General features: G+C 37.7%; 1 protein-coding gene across 1 annotated transcript in view; it reads right to left on the reverse strand.

The window, feature by feature from the left end:
* Positions 1–24,478, reverse strand: part of stai (stathmin) — a 151,653-nt gene that overhangs the window by 122,693 nt on the left and 4,482 nt on the right. The window contains exon 2 of the mRNA XM_065224096.1: positions 19,817–19,979. Within this exon, the coding sequence (XP_065080168.1) occupies positions 19,817–19,853 (37 nt within the window). The 5' untranslated portion in view covers positions 19,854–19,979. The remainder of the gene's footprint in view (positions 1–19,816; positions 19,980–24,478) is intronic.

Genomic DNA, 24,478 nt, shown 5'->3' on the forward strand with positions numbered 1-24,478 from the left:
GATGTGATTTGAATAATTTTCTTTTGATTACGTTATACATGATGACAAATTAAAATTTTCTGTATTTTCTGGAGTTTTGTAAATTTTACTGGTTGTGAAATATACATTTAAACTAATGTACAAAGCAATGAAGCCATTAGGTTAAATAGGGCTAAATAGATCATTACTACAACAGCAGTGTTTTTCGTAGATTCTGCTTTCGATTTTTTTTATATATATCTAGCTATTTGCTATTCCCCTTCTTTTAAACTTGGCTTTGAAATAAGCTGAACAAAAATAATATTGCATTCTTGAAATACTCTGCAGAACAATTCACAAAATTGGAAGTTTTAATGTTTTTTTTCCAGGAGTTCCCTGAAGCTTTATTTCAAAATCCATTTTAAGTTTACTTGAATTCTCCTTAGAACTCTCATGCAATTAACCTCAGAAATATCTTACATTTCTTCCCTTGCACTTGGACCCTGAATTTTTTTTTATTCTCTTTAAAGTTCCCATTCTCATAAATCACACCAGAATTCCTTTACAACTATCCGCTGAGTTTTGAGACCTTTAGAGTTCACGGGATTTCCATGGAATACTCATCAGAGCTCTCTTAAAAAAATATCAGAACTTAACTTAAATACTTGTTAGAATTTGGACCAAGAATCCTCATCCAATCGTCATAGAATTCTTCTCAGAACTCTCTTTAAAATGCACGTGTAGTTCGTCTATGAATTATCTTGGCATTCATCCAAACATTGTTTAGGAGCTGAATTTTGCGTTTTAATCATTTAATATCAAAAGTGATGCTCGTATATGTCAGACTTGTGTCAGATTTTTCACCTCCACTTAAGACTTAAACCAGTGTTAGCTATATGGTTAAACTTGGTGAACAGATTGGCCCTCAGAGCACGTAAATTTACATGAGACTTTCGTAGTGTGTAGTTTGGTATTCTTCTCTGAAATATTTTGGTGTCATCCCTAGAATTCCTTTGAATTTTTCTTTAATTTTTTTATGAAATTTTTATTAAAATTTCAAGATATTTCTTAAAATACTTCTGAAACTCTAGCACAAACCGGTATCCTCGAAAAGTTTCCAAGGTTCATAATTTATTTTCGGAAAAAGGAAGTTTATTTTCCCCGATTTGTCCCCGAAAATTGTTTCACCGTTTTTAGCCCGATGTTTTAAAATTCCTTGATTTTTTCCGGTCACCCTGGTTATAATTGTTTATTTTTAAATAGATATGCATATTTCTACTGACGACTTCCTTAGTGCCAAGTACTTTATTTAAACATTTTGATGATATTTTTTCACATGGGAAAAAGTGACTTAAGTGACTATTTTTAGGGAAATAGTGACTTTAGTGATTTTTTGGTGTAAAAAGTGACTTTTTATTGACTGACTTAAAAATAGTGACCTAGTCACTAAAAAGTGAGCTGCTACTAGCCCTGCAAAAAACTTAACACAAGTGCTAATAAAGAATGTGTCCATTCCTTTGAAAGCCTTTTGACACATATGCGTATTTTTAGCATGGTGACCAGCAAATTATTTCAGATTAACAATTTCCCGGGTTTTTCCCGGTTGTACGATACACATTTTAAGCATAAAACCGAATGCAATTGTACCAAAGGGGTCACTAGGTTAAATAGGTTTTTTTTTTCTATTTTCTATTGTAGATCATTAAGATCATGTGACAAATACAACAGAATTTGTCCTGCATCTAGAATTTGTTTCTGTGCTCTAAGTCTTCAAAATTTGTATTAACTACCTTGAAAATTCGTTCAGAATTTACTGTAGAATCATTCCTCCTCGCAGTTTTTTTTTCAGGATTCGTCTAAAATCGATTTTAGATTTTTTCCTGGAGTCATTTGAAAATTTATTTATAACAGTCCTGAAATTCTCTGCAGAACACTCCAAAAATACATGGAATTCATCCTAAGATTCTTTTATGATGCTTCCAAGCATTCACTGAAGCATCCTTTCATAATCCGGTTTAAAATTTTGCATTAGTTTTCCTTATAATCTTCACGTAATCCAAGCCTCAGAGTTGTCTGAGGTGACATCATCAAAATTATCTTCAAGGACTCCTCTAAATTAGTCTAGAAATTCACTATCTCCATGGAAATCTCTAGAAATTCTAGGAATGTTGTCGGAATTCCCCTACAACTCATCTCCGAATTCCTTTGGGATTGTACACTCAAGAATCGCCCTTGGTATTTTTCGCAGAATTTCCTTAAATCTCTCTTAAGAATTCACTCAAAATTATCTTCACAATATTCAAGGAATTTTCATCTTAAAATTCTACTCTAATGAAACCACAATCGTCAAGGAATTTTCCACAGAACTACCTGAAAACTGTACTCTGATCTCTCATGATTAACTTTGAGTTTTAATCAAAACTTTCTTAGAGTTCTTCCCAAAACTCCAATACAATTATTCTCTGAATTTGTTTTATTGCTAGAATTCATTCCTCCTCCTCATACTCTCAAAATCTCTTCGGGAGTTTGTTCAAAATGTTTATAATAGTTGAAACACTAGTCAAGTGACTGTATTGTAAAAATCAAGTCCAGTTCATGGATCTTAAATTTGTATCAAGGTTCAGAGAATCGTATTTATCGAAGAGAGGGTGAAGTGTATTTTTTCCCCGATTTGTCATCGGAATTCACGGGCTTTACCCGGATTTTCCCAATATACCGGTTCACTAGCCTTCGATGCGTACAAAAATCTACCGGAAAATTGACAAGAATTTTACTCAGTATAGGAGTAGTATCAATAGACTGAGTGAAATCATTCTTTACTTTTTTCATGTTCGGGATTTTTTCCTGGACAAATCTGAACAAACCTGGGAAAATATGAACCAAGTTTAAGCATCGCTGAGTTCCTGAAGTTTTTGCGATTTATAAGTAAACTCAATTTAAATTTAGGTCTTTCTCATTGGCCGTGTAGAAGACATCAATGTCAAGCTTAATGTTGACTAAAATGCTACCTTATTTTCAAATTGAATACTTTAAAATTGATAAACCATTTGAGAAGACCTTAAAAATCGTTTTCTCTGCTCACAAATTTGTGCCAAAAAACAGTTGCAAAAATGAATTCGCTTGAAGTACTTATTTGCTTTTTGAGAACAAAGCGTATAAATATTAAAACTTAGCGCTCTTAAAGGCTTTGTGTTGTAGCTTTTGCACTTAAGTACCGTACCAAACGTATAATAATTGAAAACGGCTTATCAGCTTTTGTAAAGTAAACTTGTAAGGCCCTTTTTGTGCGAAGCGAAGTACACCCACGCATACCAAGAACAGTATCGGGTAGGGAAGAATTTCCCCTACTCGTTGGTGTTGTTGGTTTGTAAAAACGAGCATCGATTTGTGCGAAATAGGCATTACAAGACTTATTTACAAAATGTGATAGGTCCTTTTCAAATGTTACGCGTAAACTCATTGATTTATATGATGTTTTCTGCTCGATAGGACGAAAATGGGCAAATAGACCGATGTAAATTTAAACCCCGTTCACTCACTACGTGACGTAAAGTAATTCAGAAAACAATGGCCTTCCGGACAGTGGACAATCATCTAATTTCCCGATTGAATTGTTCCATGCCATTTTAGAATTCAAGATGGCGACTTTCGTTAAAAAAAACTATTCTGTACCCTACAATAATAGTATTTTCGGAATGAGAAAGACGTACACAGATAGGAAATCGATGTCCAACGCCATTTTGAAATCCAAATCCAAGCATAACTGTCCCATTCGAATAGCAAATCAAGCTGGGACAGTTGTGCGTTTATGGGCAGTGCAGAGACCGGAAATCAATCTCGGACGCCATTATCAAATCCAAGATGGTGAAATTTGGATTCCAAAAAAGAAAAACTATCAGATTCCTCACCCTATGGGTATATTCGGAACGGTGAAGAAGTGCAAGAAACGTAAATCGGCCATCTTCATACAAAATACTTCTTCTCCCAGCGACTGGGAGTACGAGGAAGTGCCGGAATATCATAAAGCAAATTACGAGAAGCCAAACGTAGACTATGTACAATAAATTGGCAAAATATAATAAGTATTGAAGGAAATGTCGAAAAGGAAGTTGGCAGATTTCATTCAATTATTCGTAACATAATTTTAAAAACCGTACCAATAAAAAGAAGAAGGCGAACACAAAACAACAAACTGCCAGTGTGGTTCAATCCACAACTAAAACATTTGAAGAACAGAAAGCAGAAAGCACACAAATTATACAAAAAGGAAAGCACTAGTACAAATTTACAACACTATCATAACATATGCAACCAACTCAACACAGCCATTAACATTGCACATGAAGAATATAATCGTTAAGTCGAAAATGAAGTTAAATCATATCCTAAGAACTTTTTCAATTATGTAAAAACAAAATTTAAAAGTAATAATTTTCCGTCACGAATGCATTTTGATGGAAATGTAGGTGAAAATCCTTCTGAAATCTGCAATCTCTTTGCAAATTTCTTTCAGGAAGTATACACCACATTATCTGAAAAAGATCGCGACCGCGACTTCTTTGTATTCATTCCCGAAGTCTCTAACAACATATCTGTCAATCAAATATGTCAACATGAAGTCCTCAATGCACTAAAAAATTTGGACGCATCTAAAGGAGCAGGACCTGACGGAATTGCACCTGTATTCTTGAAGAATCTTTCAGAACAACTTACCCTTCCTTTAGAACGCCTTTTCAACATGTCTCTGAAAAATGGGAAATTCCCTGAAATTTGGAAATCGTCTCATTTGGTGCCTATTTCAAATCAGGCAAGAAATCTGACATCCGTAAAGGGTGATACGGTCAAAATTTGGTCAATATCAACTTGACGTATTTCTTTCAATTTTGCATTTAAAAAACCTGAACACCCCTCATTTTGAAGGTGTGTGTGTAGAATGTTGCTCCTATTTTGATTTTGGAATTCACTCTTCAGTTGTCAAAATGCCGTCCAAGCAAGAAGAGCAGCGTATCAAAATTTTGCTCGCGCATCGCGAAAATCCGAGCTACTCGCACGCAAAGTTGGAAAAATCGCTAAAAGTTGCCAAATCAACCGTTACAAATGTAATTAAAGTGTTTGGGGAACGTTTGTCGACAGCCAGGAAGTCTGGATCGGGGGGAAATCGAAAACCGGAAGCCGCTGAGACGACAAAGAGAGTTGCCGGTAGTTTCAAGCGAAACCCTAACCTCTCTCTCCGAGATGCCGCAAATAAGCTGGGTGTATCGTCTACAACCGTGCATCGAGCCAAAAAATGAGCCGGACTATCGACTTACAAGAAGGTAGTGATTCCAAATCGCAATGATAAACAAAATACGACGGCCAAAGCGCGATCCCGGAGGCTGTACACGACGATGCTGACGAAGTTTGACTGCGTGTTAATGGACGACGAAACCTACGTCAAAGCCGACTACAAGCAGCTTCCGGGACAGGAGTTTTATACGGCAAAAGGAAGGGGAAAGGTAGCAGATGTTTTCAAGCACATGAAACTGTCAAAGTTCGCAAAGAAATATCTGGTTTGGCAAGCCATCTGTACCTGTGGCTTGAAAAGCAGCATTTTCATAGCTTCCGGGACTGTCAACCAAGAAATTTACGTGAAAGAGTGTTTGAATAAACGTCTGCTACCTTTCCTGAAGAAACACGGTTGTTCCGTACTGTTTTGGCCGGATTTGGCATCTTGCCATTACGGTAAAAAGGCCATGGAGTGGTACGCCGCCAACAACGTGCAGGTGGTTCCCAAGGACAAGAACCCTCCCAACACGCCAGAGCTCCGCCCAATTGAGAAATACTGGGCTATTGTCAAGCGGAACCTAAAGAAGACCAAAAAAACTGCTAAGGGCGAGCAGCAGTTCAAGGCAAACTGGCTTTCTGCGGCGAAGAAGGTGGACAAGGTGGCTGTACAAAATCTGATGGCAGGGGTCAAGCGTAAGGCCCGGCAATTCGGATTTGGAAAAGCGGAAGCCTAACTGAATATTTTTCCTGAATTTTATACTAATTGAACTTGAAAAAGAAATTTAATTTGATTTTTTAAATAAACGATTTCACCGATTTACACGCGTTTTCCCTTGACGTATCACCCTTTAATTATCGTGGAATTGACATTATCTCTTGCATTCCAAAAATTTTTGAATCAATCGTAAACGACAAAATTTTTCAGCAAGTAAAAAATCAAATTGCAAACAAACAGCACAGCTTTTTTAAAGGTCGTTCAGCTACCTCTAATCTTCTTGAATTTGTAACCTTCATTCCTAATGCAATGGACAATGGCAAGCACGTGGAAGCTCTTTATACTGACTTCAGTAAAGCATTTGACCGAATCGACATACCATTATTACTCTTTAAATTGCAAAAAATAGGAATGGAATCTAGACTTCTGAATTGACTCCAATCATACTTAACGCAACGCAAACAAATAGTTCGTTTTCAGAATAAACTTTCAAAACCTATTTCGGTCACCTCTGGGCTGCCCCAGGGCTCTCATTTAGGCCCAATTCTTTTTATTTTGTACGTATACGACATTTCCTAAATACTTAAAAAAATAAAAGTTCTTATAAATGCAGACGACACGAAGCTCTTCATGGAAATAAGTAATTCTAGCGACACAGAAGAATTCCAGAATGAAATCAACTTATTCAACACTTGGTGTAGTAAGAGTCTACTCCAACTCAATGTAAAAAAATGCAACGCAATTGTATTTAGCAGAAAAGAAGAAACACATCTTTTTGAAATATTTTTAGGCAACCAAAATGTAGAAAAATGTAAAATTGTAAGGGACCTAGGTGTGATCCTAGACTCCAAACTGACTTTTGTAGAACATTATAATACAATCATAACGAAAGCGAATAGCATGTTGGGCTTCATTAAGAGGTTCAGCTATAATTTTCAAGACCCATACACTACCAAATTATTATATATTACATACGTAAGACCTATTCTGGAATACTGTAACCTGGTATGGAATCCGTACATTGTCATACACGAGGAATGCATATAATCCGTCCAAAAACAAATCCTTTTATATGCCCTTCGGAAATTGAATTGGACCGCATTTCCTCTTCCATCATATAAAGCATCTACAAACACTCAAAGAACGCCGCGAATTTGCAATGCTTTTCTTCATCAATGACATTATTTCACATCGCATAGAATCATCAGAAATACTTTCACAATTAAACTTCTACACACCCTGTCGGTATCTAAGAACACGAAAATTATTCTCAGAAAAATCACACAGAACAAATTACGCAAAAAATGGCCCCTTCAGTCGAATGATGCGACAGTATAATCTACACTGTGAAGTCATTAGCATCACTATGTCAAAAGAAGAAATTAAAACCCAACTAAAACATTATAGAAAAATAAGGGTATTTTTGATACATGGAAAACGTGTAGGAGTCGGAAGTCGATATGTGACGCTTTTCTCAATTCTCATTTGGCAACTACACTGGAGTCGCTTTTTACGCGGGTGATACGTCCCGCGTAAAAAAAACCGCGTAAATTCCAGAATCCGCGTAAAAAAAAACCGCGTAAAAAAGACCGTGTTAAAAAAACCGCGTAAAAAGCGACTCTAGTGTATAATGATAAACCGCGTGAATTCTGATATCCGCGTAAAAAACAACCAAAATCCGCGTAAAAAAAACCGCGTAAATTCCGGAATCCGCGTAAAAAAACCACGTAAATTCCGAAATCCGCGTAAAAAAAACCGCGTAAAAAGCGACTTCAGTGTATAGGTTTCCGAAAAACTGTCAGATACCCAACAATATGGATATTTTTGGAACAGGGAAGACATGTAGAAGTCGGATGTCGATGTCCATCTGTGTATCCTACAATGTGACCAATAAACTAACAGCTGAGAATCTCTGATCGAAGGAGTTCCAAGGGCTTCGGAAGTGTTCTGTGAGCTGAGGACAAGAGCAAAACCACCTAAAGTGGTGTCCAGGGAAATCTTGACAAAGTCATCGAAGTTCTGAGATGTTTAAGAGATTTAAGACATTTGGAGAGCTTCAAATAAAAATAATTTCAGAAACATCCTTAAAAATTTAGGGATCTTCAGAAGATTCAATAAAACACTACGACCTTTTAAAAACATTTGAGTCGATCATGGATCGCTTTACTTACAATTTTTTTAGGCTAAGCGACAACAACCATTCCTAGGGTTTATTCAATAAAATGCCAATTTAGAGTCAGCTTAATACAACTAATTTATTAGTATATCACATTCACCTATGTCTGTCTATTAATATAATTTTAACCATTAATTATAGATCAATTTTTATTATTCATAATTGCTGAAAATTGTGCATTACACGGATGTTTATTCTATGCAAAAGCAAACAACAAAACTGCTCATGATAGTCGTTTATCTACAGTGAAACAATATTATACGCTCCCTCCTTAATGTGGGGCTGTTTACACTTATGCCAGTTCACTAGCTCTGCCAGCTCAACCAACTAGCAGATGCCAGCTCAACCAACTGGTAGATGCTGACGCCCTGTTTACATTATGCTGGTTATTTTTTAGTACAATCCTTGTACACTACCGCTAGCAAAAAAGCACAGATCAAGAGCCACATGTGAAAAGGGCATACAAGCTTTTTGTAAACAAACCATTGTAGGCCTTTTTCTCGCCAACCGAGGGTCGTCCATGCAAACCAACAACATCATCGGAAAGGGTAAAGCTTCCCCTACCCGCTAATGTTAATGGTTTGCGTTGGTGTCATATGGGTGGCGAGAAAAGTGCATAAGAAGGTTTGTTTACAAAAAGCTTGTGTGCCCTTTTCACATGTTGTTCTTGAGATGTAAACACCACACAAAGGAGCAGCCGAGGCTGTTTTTATGATCATCTTTCCAAAACCATTCCCAGAGAATGTACAAAGCCGTATCTCACGAGAGCCAAGTGGGAACAAGTCCAGAGAACAAAAAAATCTCCACTTTGGCATGGAAAACCATGACTCATTCGGTACATGTCTCCAGATGTGTATGCCCCTTAGTGTGTATGATGATACCAAAAATCCAGAGCAACAGCAACTGCAGCAGATGTACACACAATGTGACCGCTTTTAGGTCCTTCATCGTGAAATTAAGCTTTTTGAAGGTTCCTACGCTGCACAGCCTGCCCCCTGCTCTCAACCCGCAGTATTCAAATATGTGTCTGACTGTTCAGTGCACAGACAAATATAGATCCGTCCGTCCGACCGTCGATTGCAGCGACTGATGGTTATCTACTTGGACATTTTTATCTCCAGCTATAAATATGCTCCATGTCGAGTCAACATACACTACATACATCCGAGTACATAAACAATCATGCATACATACGTACACATGGATGTGCTTCGCACTGAATGGCCACTAGAGGAAGCGGAGAGGACCAAAAAGGACTCACCGATGGTGGGGTAGATGGCTGTCGGATGCTGTTGCTGCGGAACACCCTCCTCTTCTTCCGATCGGGTTGAGAAGAAAGTGATCCATAAACAGCCACCACCAACGACGACGACGACGGTGACTCGTTGCCATTTGGTGTATACAGTGTTTTATGTTTCACTTTCCAATTGATGATAAGCTTTTTTTCTGCTGCGACGATGGCAATGGCAGCAACCAAACCAACATTGCAACATGTTTTGTCGGTTTCGTTTTGGTCTCGCTCGCTTTTCCACAATATCGAACAACGAGGAGAAGCGGGTGAAGCTGTTGAAGGATTTCCCTCTCAAGTGTTCCATATTGCTCGTTTCGTTTGTCAATGGTGATGGAGTGTGTGATTCCTGACTCTTGACTGGGGAGTGTTAATTCTGGGGCTTTTCCGGGTGATTGTTTCAATTCAGGGAATTTGTAGCGTCTTTGAGGAGTAATTTTATATGAGGATTTTAATATAGTGCACGTTTATTATTCAAAACCGCACCACATTCACATTATAGTAGAAGTTACACTTAAAGCAATCCATCAAAGTTGAAAGTACCTTCTTCTTCCAGCTTGTTAACGATTTCAAAGATGTTTTAAAAGGTTAGTTTGCTTGTCTGAGGCTCTTTAATCCGCTGACTAAATAGAAGCTTGTTGAAGCCGTTACTATTGTTGGTATCCGTTTCAGTATTGCAGCAAATTATTTGCCAAGTAACACTTATTCGTACCCCGACGATACGTAAAAGATAGCACTACTGTTTTATAAAGTCCTAAATCGCAAAAGTAAATAATGACTTGTTTAGATTTTTCATAAATCATATAGCACACGAGAGTCACCAATTTTAACGGATGGAAATACTATTCTGATGGATTGCTTGGGCGAGTTTTCATTCTCGAGAAATTGGAGATTGTGATTGTTTGTGGCTTACCAGTAGTGCCGAAGTATGTTTGAATATTAATTTCTTCAACAATAATTTTCCAAGCTGTACTAAACACATGAAATAGAGTGACTGGCTCCAATGTTGACCTAAGGAGCTGACTATTGGGTTCATAGATCAAATTCTCCGTTTCGTTATTTTTTCTTGGAAACATGCGGCATCTGGACAATACAAATGACCATTTTTGGTTGCTAATGATAAATTGATCATAAATGTTTGAAGACGGAACGTGAAGTCGGAACCGCGATTACATGAACTGGGCACAGCGTAAAAATGTCGGATTACAGCCCGGTGAAAATGGTTCTTTATTCTGGCATTTTTCCTGAATTTTATTTCTTAGCCGAAGTCTTCAACTTTTGTCAACGTTTCAACTTAAAAATTCGCTCAGAATCTGGGGGGCTTGGCTAAATACAGTACTTTCCCGTTTTGTGAGCCCCATCTGAAATTTTAAGCTGACAAAAACGCGAAGCGGACAAAATCGGGAAAATTTCTTTATTCAAAATTTTAACCATCAAAATGATTTTGAAATCAAGTTTAACCAGTATTTATCCACTAATGGAATTACTGATAAATGTTTACTATTCTTAAACAAAGGGTATACCAAATGTCTGGAAAAGTTTGCGTACGGTTGATTGAGCCGGTACGTACTGTTCGGTTTCTTTAAATTCCGCTTGGTTTTCAGCGCTGCAACCAAGACTGAACCTCCATATCTCAGTATTATTCTACGTGGCTATTGAAGCCAAACGGTCGTCGACCATCACTCCCAGCCATTTCAACACGCACTTCTAGCTTATTGCGTGCTCTCCAACGGTAATTTCTGACCGCTGCAGCGATTTAAAGTTACTGATCAATACCACCTCGCTTTTGTGGGCTATCTGCAGCTTCGCTCCATGCATTAGGTTTCCAATCATGTCGACCGCCTCGGTCGCCAACATTTCCATCTAGTCCAGCGTATTGCCTGTTACTTGCATATTAATAAATGCTGTTGAAGAAAAAAGTTAGAGGCAAATGAATGTAAATGAATGCACGAAATGAATGCAAATGATTTTCCATGCCTGGCTTCAGCGTTAGACCGCCGTTTAAAATCACGTTCCAGAGCGTTGAACCAAGGATGAAGCCTTGTGGAATTCGCACAGTGATCCTAATCGATCTTTGTTCCATATTTGCCTCGTAGATCAGAACCCGGTTCTGGAAGTAACGTCGGCCTCCCAGCTGGAGCTCTTGAACGCATTATTGACGTCGATCGTTATTACGGCGTAATATCGATCTCCTCTCCACTTCTGTTTCGACGCCAACTGTCCGAATTGCATCCACTTTTGCTCTTCCTTTTCGAAATCCGAACTGCCTCTCCGACAATCCTTGCTCACTCTCCGTGCATTTCGTCAGCCTGTTCAGGATGATCCTCTCCAAGAGTTTTTCGAGTGTATCCAGCAGGCACTGCTGCTACGAGTAGCTCGTTGGTGACTTCGTCTTTATCTCCCTCTCCGTCACGGTACGATGCAGGTGGCCAGGTCGTTGGATCGTGCTTTGAGAAAAGTCCTTCCACGATGACTTTCAGGCTCTCTAAGCACATTTCAGCGGGCATGACTTGACATCTGATCTTCGTCATCACGACACGGTGTGCGTCGTTGGCAGCAGCGTCTCGATCCAGCTCCAGTTGACAGTTTGACTTGCTCTGCTTTGTCTCTCGTTTTGTGCTCGGAACATTCCTCTACGTTCCTCTCTGTCCGCTTCTGTTCTTGCTCTCTGAACACGTCTTATGGCTCTTAGACAACTAGCGATGCTCACTATGGGTATATCTTTTACACACTCTCCAATTCATGTTTTCCACCAGCGACGGACTGCAGTCCGCATAAAGTGACGTCGATATGGATTCCCGGCCATCTCAAAAAGTTCTGCAAAATTTTCAGGCTGACAAAATCGGGAAAAAAGCTGACAAAATCAGGGGTAGACAAAATCGGAAGCTAACAAAATCGGGAAAGCACTGTATGTATATCAAAACATTTTTTGACATGTATTTACATTTTTCTGGAATTGTCTTACAAACAAACATATTCATATAAATCTAAATTTTCTTGCCTATTGCTAAGAAGTCTAACCCATCTTTATGCATCTGATCATCTCAGATTGATCTTATTTTTTTTTATGTTATCAAATTTTGGGTTTTTGCTCAACACTCCTATGCGACTAGACTACCATGCGTTTCAATTGATACATAGCTAACATAATCTCACATAATCTATACCTATTTGATTTGATCTATATTTATTTGAGCGAAAACCCAAGCTTTTTTTATTATTAATCTATTTGATTAGGCTCAATCGAATTAACTTTACAGAGCCGAGCCTCTTCCAACAGAACGGGAGCCGCTTTCAGTGGTTTCATTGTATGGCAGTATCGCCAACGGCGGACAGGGCACTTTTATTGCAGCAATGGACGCAAAACGTGGTCAGCACTCACACACTCATTACAAAACGGTTGCTTTCCAAAGTCAACGACGCATCGACCGAAAGAACTGTTGATGAAGAATAATGAGGATGACCACACATTGATTGCTGCCGAGTAAACAGACGATCGCGTGACACACATCGAGAGTGGCTTACTTCTGAAAACCCAAACTTGATAGCTTCTATGTTGTGTAAAAAAGCCTAAATTTTCAAAGAAACATATAACACATAGGGGAAATGGATGTAATGTCAGTCGAAATACCCCTAATTTGGGCCCATACATACGCTGGTAGATAACATTTTCGTGATGCGCTACTAGTATAAGATTTACCACATCGAACTCTGGCCCTAAGCTCTTCTTGTTGACGGTTATAAGCCTCGGTTTTGAGATTGGAAACAAGAAAAGGTTCAGCTGCATGGTCTAATATCAGTATCATCGCTTATTTTTGTTGCTAAGAAGACCTATATTGCTTGAATATTGTGTATTTGGAAAAAAAAGTCCCGTATTTTGTCAAATGAAACGGAACATCACAATTGAATGAGGATTCATGTAAGTCCTATTTTGATTGATGAGAGGGCGCGTCTTTGGAAAGGTCCCAGAACACTTCGAATGATGCGGAACATCATAATTCAGTAAGGCTTCTTGTGAGAAAAGCAAGTATGTATGATTCAACAGTTTCGAAAAGAAAATAACTCAATACTCTTCCATATATGAGGTACTACGACATACACTAAACAAAGGACACAGACATAACAAAAGATCAATTTATTGGTTGCAATTATAACCCGAACAATGTAGCCCAACCATTGAACATTCGGCATGTGTACCTTGACTGCCTTTCCATCAGCATAACGGATAATTAATTGCACACAGATATGCAGCAAGCCGTGGAGCATCGATTATCCAGACTTAAACATTATGAAAAGTGCTTTCCCCTCCGCAATCCGAAAAGATTCTTCCATCTGAACGAGATCCGCATCCAGTGATCTCGTGATCCAGTATCAAAAATTGCAGTATCGCCCATAGTAGGTGCCGCAAATCTTTTCCCAAAGATGAGCAGCATTCAACGCCACCACTTATTATCCAATTTTTGTTTCCAACGGCAACGACTGAGCTACAGGCATAGAACAAAAGCGGCCTGAACATTCACTTGATCGAGTGAACACACTGTCGGTAGAGTTAAAAGCGAACTGAATCAAAGGAGTATGCATTTCAAAATAGATCTAGGGAGAGTTTCAAGAATAACAGGGCTGGTAGCGATCAATGCTGTCAAAATAGTGATTTTAGTGACCATGTTAAAGAAATAAGTGACCAAATAGTGACTTATAGTGACTAAAAAGTTACCTAAAAGAAGAAAGTTAGTCCTGATGGTATACCATAGACTTATTCAATTAGAATCTCATTAACACTTAAATATGTACGATAGGAACCTTTATAGCGAAAGATTCAATAGAAAGTTTATGACTTAACCTCCAAGAGCCTAATACCTGGAAAAACATGAAAAACCGGGAATTTTCAGAGAACTTTATTTATCTTGAAAATTTCTGGAAGTCTCAGGGATTCTTATCATTACTCAGGAAAATTAAAAAAATTCTTACTACGGATATTCCAAAGAAAATAATGCATTTTAAAATTAAAACATTTAATATTTCTAGTTATTTTCCTTTATACATTGAACTTTATAGACCCAGAATGGATTGATCTTCAATAACAAATACATTTAAAAAATTCAGAGGCTTCGAATGATTTTTTTTTTTGGTTGTAGAATATGCATATTTCCCACATATTTAGTAAATTCTGAACTGCGTCAAATCCTTCCACAGTTTTAAGGTTCATGGGATTATATTATAATTTCTAAGAACCTCATTTAACGGGACTTCTGGGAAAAAAATCTATGAGAAAAACAAATGCAATCTGCTTTCATGGTAGTTCTGAGGAATTTTAGATTTTATGTGAAGCCTGATATAGTTTTGAATAGTATTTCAAGAAAACCCGGAATTGAATTCAAGGTAAATTTTAACTACAACTCATAGGAATGTCTCCTCCAGTGAACTTCAACCTCCAGTGAAAATTCCAACTATTCACATTCTAAGGATATTTGCATGACATCTGTGAAAGACAATGAAATCGGAGCATAAGTCCTAATATTTTTTTTGGTGAATAGTTAGGGGGCGAAGGGGATGCTAAAAGGAGGATTACAATTAAATCTGAGAATAACTCCAGATCTTCAAATAAATTCGGAAAATAATTCCAGGAGAGATTGTCAAACAAATTAAGAGGAGAGAAATCTAAGGAATTTGTGAGGAGAAATGAAAATGAATTCTAAGGAGACTTTCAATGTGAAGAGAATTCAAAGGAAAGGAGTTAAATTAAAAAGAGAAATTTTCGATAGGATTTCTTACTGAGGAGAATTTCAAGGCAAATCCTAGGAAAATTAAAAGAAAATTGAATTCCGAGGATAGTTTCAACGAAATTTTGAAGTTTACTTCAATGGAATTTCGAGAAGTATTCTAACTATATTCTTGTGATATTTTTTAGAGAATTCAGCGAAGCGTTCCAAGTGAATTTCTGAAATAATTCCATGATAGTTTCTGGAGAATACGAGCGAATGATAACTCCAATCGAATTTTCATGAGAAATCTCCGTTAATTATGTGATGGACTATTCTGAGGTATTCAGAACAACTTAAAAGTTCCCAAAATATTCCTGAAGTTAATGAAACTGTCTTGAAGTTCTATTTCAGTTTGAGATACTAACCTGATGCTCGCAATTCTTCTCTCATAGCTACCTTGAATCTTCTAAAGTTTTCAGATCAATCATACATAGAATTCTCTGAATATCCCAAAATTCTAAGGAACTCCTTGTAAGTCGCAGCGAATTTCTTGAAGTTAATGAGATTTTTCTGATGTTATCTGATCGTCCTCGAAGTACTCGAAATTTCATTAAATATAATAACACAACCTAAAAATATCTGAAGTTCTCTGAAATTTCTTGAAAATATGCATGCAATACTTGCTGGAACTTCGTTGATGTTCTCTAATCAACTTAGCTAAATTTTCGAAATTTTATAGATCTTGAAATTTCCATGATATAAAACCCTTGAAATACTCTCACATTTTCCGGATGTTCATATAATTTGTATTGCGGTCCAGAAATTTTCTCTGAGCAAAACTGAAGTTTCCGGAAATTCCCAGAAATTTTCATGAAACTTCTTTAAGGTTTCTAAAATTTCCTTGATTTTTTTTTAATTGCCCTTTAATTCTATGATCTGTTTGATGTTCTTGGAGCTTCCTTAAAGCTCTAAATTCTAATAAAGATCTCGGTTCTGCTTTAAAATAAATGGAATTCTCGTAAACACCTGGATTTTCGTGAAGTTCCTGAAATATTTATGAAGTTTTCAGAAATTTTATGAAGGTAGTCTGTACTTATTTATTTCAGCACATAATGGAACTATCCTGAATTTGTCTAAACTCACGCTTATAGATTTTTAAACCAATCCATTAGTCTGGACTAAAGTTTCGGGGACTTCTCCTTAAGATCTCTGGAATTCCTCAAAGATCTCTAGATCTAGTTTTTCTGAGATAAATATAACTTCTTTAAAATTTGCTAGTACGAAACTTCAAGACATTAAAAGTGTTGTGATCTTAGACTTACTGAAATTAAGTAATGCTGTTTCTTTAAAACTGATTGTCTTTTCTTTAAAACGTTTGCGTTAATTTCTGTTGTTTTGCAAAATAAATCATAAAAAACATTTCATAAATAGCTTTTTTATTATTCTGATTATGTTGGCGATATTTATATTATAAACCTGGAAATTATCCGCCAAATTTATGGAAAACCGTGAAAAACTCAGGGAACTTTATTTAGCCAAATGAGTGGACACCCTGTAGATAGAAAAAGACGATTAAACGTCAAAAAAGTCTATAAAGGGTCTTTAACTACGAATTGTTCAAAAATTAGAACAAAATGTAGGCCTCTCCTATACACTGCAAGAAAAATAATCAATCTTGAAATAAATTTACGTTAAAAAAAAGTTTAAAATAGTGACTAATTACAAGAAAAGTGACATTAGTGACTTGGCCTTAAAAAAAGAGACTTTTTGGTGACTGGCTTGAAAAAAGTGACCAAGTCACTAAAAACTGACTCGCAACCAGCCCTGGAATAATTCCAGGGGAATTGAATCATGAGGATGAATATTGAGATGATTCTAAATAAATTCCGGAGAAAAATCCAATTAAATCCTGTGAAGAGTTCTAAAGGAATTATCAGGATGATACAGATACAGAACAATTTTTCGCGATCCTGATCACCGGAAAAAAACATAATCCAGAATTTTGAAAAAAAAACATTAGAATCATTGTTGAGATCCATGCATAGGACAGTTCTCAAGATTCCGGTCTAGCGGCGCCAGTGGTGTAGTGGTAAGCGTGATTATCTCTCACCCCAGCAGGCCTGGGTTCAATCCCACTCGGCGCCGCCGGGATGTTCTGAGGCATAACATCTCTGATCAAGTAAAGCCGTTGGTCCCCGGTTCATGAGTTGATGGGTCGATAGGTAGCGTCCAGGTGTGGGAGCTGCCTCCTGGCGTCGGTAGCATTGGTGCTCAGCACGGAAAACAAGATCTACGCAAAACAAATCAAGGGAAAAAAAAGAAGATTCCGGTCCACGAAAAATCTTCCAGATTTTAAGACTTAAAATGTATTTTCTACATCCTGTTTGAATGCATGGTTAGTACGCTGTATGCATCCCTTTGAAGATCTTGTCTTGTATGCTGCTCCACTTAATATACAGAGTAGCCACTAGGGTGGGTCATGTTTGAATGGCAAATTGTAACCCCCCTCTCCCTACTGCTCGGTTTTTATTTTTCCCTATCAACTGTGCCAAATTTGAACGATTATGTTTATGATCTGGGGGAGGCCCACCCTTAGCTCAGTCGGAAAAGGCGCAGCTACAAAGCAAGACCATGCTGGAGGTCAGGAATTTTTCGGGTTGGAAAATTTCTCGACTTCCCTGGGCATAGAGTATGATTGTACTTGCAACACAATTATACTAATGCAAAAATGGTACAGACATCAAAAGCTCTCAATAACTGTGGATGTGCATCTAGAACACTAAGTTGAGAACACGCAATAAGATAAAATGCAATAAGCATTTAGCTTGATATGCGAAGAGGAAGAAGAATAACAAGAAGATGATGAAGAATAAGATGTTTACGATCTGGATTTACGGGAAAACTTTAAAAGTTTGTATGGGAAACGGAAATGCTTGTCGAACATTTTACACGTTGCTTAATTTTACCCAAATCTGATACATAGATAGAAGAAACTTTGTCCTAACTGATTAGGCTTCTGTGCTAAGAGTTATCAATCTTTTAATTTAGGCCAAGTGCTTCGCTAGTCAGATTTACGATGTAATTATTGAAAAATCAAAACACGAACTTTACAACCGCGATGTAAACTTTTCTCGCTAAGGACCATCTCAACAACACAAACAACCATCCCGTAAATGTTACTATTAATTGCTTTATCACAATTAAATTAGGAACACTGAATTTTACAACCACACACATAAGCAGCGCCGAATAGCACAATCCGTACTACATCTTCATCATCTCGAAAGCGATAGTTCCGAAACAAAGCGCTCCTTCACCCGAACGAAGACTCCTTCCGATAACTTCCTGCTTTCCATTAAAACACACACAACCAGCTTAATTAAGTTTCCTCGAAATGTTCTCACATATCCTCCACCGAAGCAGAGCTAGAGCTTCCTCGCCGTGTTTATCTCACCAACAAAACTTACCCCAAACACAATCCCGCTCTCCTCGAATACCCATAAATTTCCCACATGAAAAATGGGAAAACCACCCTCCTCTCTTCCTTCATCCATGAACCATTAGACAATCAGCCCTTTAATTCATTTATTTCTTTCATTATCACTTCATCACCCAACTTGCTGGTGGTTTGCTCGGAGCCCAAGGAGCCTTCCTTCCGGAGCGGTAGATAAGCCATAACCGAGACTGGGACGTTAGGTGGCGACACCATGCAAACACGCTCCCATGGAGCTATGAAGTACGACCATGTAGATAAAGTTATTTTCGGTTTCAAAGATTTTAATTGATTCGATAAAATCTTATTATGATGCGGTATACCTACACAGTCACTTTGAACTTGCGGTTGTTTACATAGGATCGACCGTTCCGTCCCTCAAAAAGGCAAATATTATCGCTTCATTGTGAGATGATGATAGGTCGCATGGTATACGTTTTGAGAGCAAATAAAGGAACATCGCGAATTTCGTTTTGATGGATACAAATGTGCCATCAGATGATCGTTTATCAATAAATCTGAAAGAGGAAACGTTTTTCACATTACTCTTCTTCGCGCTAAAAGGGAAAACATTTCCCCGGAGATCGAACTTCGGTGGTTTGGAGGAATGAGTGTTTGAAAAAAATATGAAATTGATAATCCTTTAAATTGAGATTTATTGGCCCGGCGGCGTGGATCAAAAGTTCATGATTTGAATGCGCGATTGTAAGACGGGTGGTTTTACGCCGTACATTTGCCAAACAACAATACCTTCAAGTGATTGCAGGTCAGGCGTTTTTTTATGATTAGTATTAGTCTTGGGTGAAAGTAGGACAGTGTGATTGTCCACGTCAATACTAACACCCACATGTCAACCAATTGACATGTGAAAGCGCAAATCCGCAAGTTTCCATTTTGGAACACTTATATTTCTAAAATTGCAATTCATCTCCATCCGACGGGTACCAACCAAATTTCAAACCAATCCAGTTTCCTTATTTGACCCGGTGAGCAATTATGCATGTCAGTCAGCGAGAAAAGTTTGCAAAATGTTTCATCTCAACGTCCAATAACTGATCACGCTGCTGTAGCTCAAGCTGTTACCAGTAACGTTTCGCTACGTCTCTTGTGGGATGGCTAAACTAATTGCTCTATCGAGTGTCCGATCTTTGTTTGTTCGGTGCAAAATTAATTTCGCAGCAGAGTTATTGACTGTGTCGTTGGTTATATTGTGACTCACCTTCAGCAGATTGAACTTCCTTAACTGCGTCGGACATGGTGATGAGTTGGTTCGATTTCAAACGACACAATGTACACAAACACTACTTCAGTTGGCTCAGCCCACACAACACTTTGGTTTTCAAGTTTCCTTATTCCTCTCTCTGTTGATGGTCGGCGATTGTCTGCAAAGGAAAAGAAAACAATAAATGGAAAATCAGACGCGATGCATCGCTTAAGATAAATAAAATCCTATTCCTATATGATATTGATGTCCATAATGCAAGCAAGAGTTGTGATGTGGCTGAACTAAGCAAGACCAATCTTAAGCGCTTAAGGTACATATATTTATCTCCCAAGATGCAGACGCACTAGACCAATCAAACCAGATGCGCTAGGTCTGTTTAGGTACCTCCTATGTAGGGAAGGCGATGGATTACAACTTCTTTATTGTCGCAATTGGCGGTTGTCGGGCGTCGTGGGCTGTCTTCGTGAAAGGAAAAGTGGTCCAAATAGGTATGACTCATGGTGCAGTTTCTTTTTTAGCTCCCGTTGTTGATTGACTGAATATTCGTCACGTAACAAACAAATGAATAAATCAAATCTTTGAGGAAAAGTCCACATACCGTCGTGACTTGCACTGACTCTTGTTTGGATTCATCACTCGTCGCCACATTTCCACATACATATTTCGCTAACAAGACGACACACAGGAAGAAGTGGAAGTGCGTTGCCCCGGCGACGCGATGCTTGCACGCTCGATGCACTTTATATGGTAAAACCAGAAAGTGAATCGATCGTTGCCATTGACAGGAGCAGTGATTGAAAGTGTATCTTTTTACTGGACAAACGTGTTGATGGTTCAAGAAGTAGGGTCCATTGATAGCTGGTTATGTTATGGGTGATATGAATAATATGAACTATCCGATTGCGAAAATTGTTAAACTGTTTCCAATAGATTTACCAGGGTTCGAATTAAAGGGGACAAATTCTCGAATGAAATGGATTTCAATAGAGGAGCAAACAAACTTCTACTCAGTCTCACAAACTTTAAATCAATTTGAAAAATCTGGTTTGTCAGATACTTCGCTCTATATCTTAAAAATGTTATCACATGAAATGAAGTGGTTACAACAATAGGGGGAACCTTTCCGTTTTTGGCACTAAGCCGGGAATGTTTAATGGAATTTTCCTGGATGATGATCATTCTCATCATCCGTAAGCATATCAAATTGATTGCTCAATTGAATTTCATCAGAAGGGAGATCAAGCGATTGCCCTTTTCTTTTGTGCTTAGGCGCCATGGCGGCAGCATTAATTTTCCCCATATCGATTTCCAACAGAAGAATCCGAAGGATCGAAGAAGGAATTTTCCAAGCAGGATTACCTCGGCTTGGTCCAACCAACGATCGAAGAGGAATAAGAGTCAAACAAGGTAGAAATTGCACAGGTTGAGCACTGAAATGTTTAAATTTGTTGTACCTTTAGGTAGTAGTAACAGTAACAGTAACAGTAACACACAAGAGAGCACAATGCGGACTGATCTCAAATACCTTGAATTTCATTGTTATGAACAATGGATTTTGTTGTGATTTCATGATAATCGACAAAAATGTCCATTGTTTTGACAGAGTAAATATCATAGTTACAATGACAAGGAAAATCATTGTATTTTGTTTTACGAGTAGTCTATTTCTAGGATCGTATGGAACATTTCTGGGTGGCACTATCGCTCTGATTGCTTCTGCCTGATACGCCTGATAGACAAGAAGCCAATTTTGGGCAATGGCCGTTCTTTTCAAATATTCATCATCCGTCATCTTGCATCATATTGTTTAAGCTGCCGCTAGGCGAGTAAGAGAGGTACACAGTCGGAAGAAGTGTTAGTTTGTTTACTAAAATGAACCATGCCCATTTTTTTATGGCAAGTTTGCTATAAGAAATGCTCCTCGTGTTTATTAGCGAAATTCACATCAAAGATTGATTAATTGCGTAGGAAATCAGTTTGGCACGGCATTTGTGACCAGCATACACCTTCCGGTCGTATGAACCAGGTCAAAAACTGTCCAAATCCGCAGATAAAAATTTTTGTTTTGAATTTCTGTATGGCAAAATAGTGAACTTTTCGTGAACATTAACGGCAAAGAACTAACCAACACTGGGAGACCGTGAGTTCCTGCCCACCGTCATTTCCCATCTCGAAGCTGCCGTATCACTTGCAACTTGTAACGGATACAGTATCTTTACAGCGGTGCCAAGCCTATCGCTACTGTGGTAGATGCTTTCTGTTTACGCATGAGATGTGAAGGTTAGGAAAACATCTATACAGTTGTGTTCAATATAATAGCAGCGCATGCCGATTTCCATACAAAATGGTTAACTTTGACATGATGTAACTTTATTAACTTATGCTCAATTGAGCTGAAACGTTCGCCACAGAACTAAACATATGTTCAATTTTACGATTGCAAAATACCAAATTTTTGGAAGCACCTGTTGGAAAGTGAGACGCTAGGTAAAATTGTTCAAAATAATAGCAGTTTTTTATTTGAATTTTAATGTACTGCAAATATTTTAAACATTTTCACTATTATGGACATTTGTTAATTGGGTGGGGATTGTTAGAATTTTGAGAAATGTAAAATTTAAAATCTCAAAATTCAGCTGAAATGCAAATGATTAGTACTGCTATTATTTTGAACAATTTTACCTAGTGTCACTGTTGTTTTTGTGCTGATCCAAATAGTTTTGATAATATAATTGCGCATTCTTTTTTTTTTTTTTAATGTTGATTTTGTCCCAGTCTTGTCTTCTGTCGTCACTTATTTTGTCATTTTGTCTTGTGTATTAACCCCCACTTGTCTTGTTTATTGTGTCAACTTGTGTCTATTGTCCTTCCCCATCTGTTACTCTGTCATGACTAATTTCATTGATATATAAAAATAGTAATATCAATTACAGGATAATATGGTTATTTCTCGATTACTTTTTCAAAGGGAAGCACCAGCTCCTGCAAACAATGCATCCGATCGTCGATCCGGCGCAACCGGCAGCTCGCACACGCTTACCAACACCACCAGCAGGTAGAGGAAAATTACCCCTATCTGATGATAGTGCCAGCCCGCGTGGGCGAGCCACCAGTTAAGCCAAATCAACGACCAAACGCACCGCCTACAAAAGCCAATACGCCCCCTAGAAAAAGTTATCGAGATTTCTACTAATTAATGAATTATTGATAATTACCTCTCATGATCCTTGGATCTGATTTTAACTTACCACTTTTTGATTATTTATCAAATACCTCTCCCAGAATATATAACTCCCCGATGCTTTGTTGGTTTCTGGTCTCATTTGGATTGGTCCTGAATTTGTTTGACATCCTGTTCGAAGTAATTCTTTGAGTTCCAGCTTGTACGTGTCTCACGTCATATGATTCGCCATTCATAAAGATAATGGGTTAAAAGGGAGTAAAACATACATAAAGGTAGATTAGTATTAGTTGTACTTGATCCAAACAATAGAAAGAAGCATAGATGACTTAGTAGAAAAATAAAACTAATAAATAGCTAAAAGTGCAATGGATAAGTGTTAGTTCCGGGATCATTTTAGTGTTAGTAGTTATGTTAGTTTTGATCCGTATTCAGCCCTGCTGGCCCCTCAAGCACTATTTGCAGCAATTGTGATAAGATTATGCGACACTGCTACTACTACTATGTTAGATGTATGACTTGTCAATTTTCGCAACGCAATGTCTTTCAATAAATCACTCAATCAATTTGATGTTTGAAAATTTGCTCAAAAGGGCTTTGTTGACACATCATACCTTACCGAAAACTAAAGCACAACAATCCTAATTCTTATTTCAAACCTATCAACATATTTAACACATCTTTCCTAAAATTTCACTTGTTCGTAAGCGCCTGGTTGAAGGTATGACTTTCGCTATTGACATTGTCTGTAATTAACAAATACACTAAATAGGAAGATTTATTATACAACTTCATAGGCTAGTCGCCTCCCTAAGCGGACCCCCCGCGTCCTATCTCTTATGTTAATTAACTTTCTGAATTCTATAATTGAAGTTTATTTAATAAATAACTGAAATCTCTAATCTACCTACATAGCCCATGCTTTTAAATTACAATTTAACGTGTTTCAAGTAGTTCTGGCTTTTACATATCTTATCTTATATCTTTGTTCGTCCCAGATGACACCTTCAAGTGACTAAAATGCTTCACTTTGAAGTTAGTTTCCAAGCTAATTTTAAATTGTATATTGTATAGGGTAAATGTTCCAACTACGCTCTCACGTTTCCACTATGTGGCACCACAAAAATACATATGGGTATGTCACAATAGAAGCACACCACAGTGGAAATCCCGAGCCATAGTTCAAACACTTATCCCAAATCAAAATGAAGCACATATAAGATTAGTTACAATACCATGTACAAAAATGATGTTTAACATTGTTTTCTGAGTAATACTTCAATGAAAACAACAATGAAAGCTTGTCACGCAAATAGAAGGAGCACTGTTGGGCACTTTCTGAAATATTTCAATAGTATAATTCCCTTGCAAACCCAAATAAATCTATCTGCGTAAAAATAATTAAAATAAGAGTGATTTGCGGCAAAACCCACCAGTATCGCACCCAACGTCAGTGCCTATACGTAAGCGTACTA

The sequence above is a fragment of the Ochlerotatus camptorhynchus genome, unplaced genomic scaffold (assembly GCF_037179485.1).
Source record: "Ochlerotatus camptorhynchus isolate MF236.1 unplaced genomic scaffold, CSIRO-AGI_Acam_v1.1 ptg000204l, whole genome shotgun sequence".
NCBI lineage: Eukaryota > Metazoa > Arthropoda > Insecta > Diptera > Culicidae > Ochlerotatus > Ochlerotatus camptorhynchus.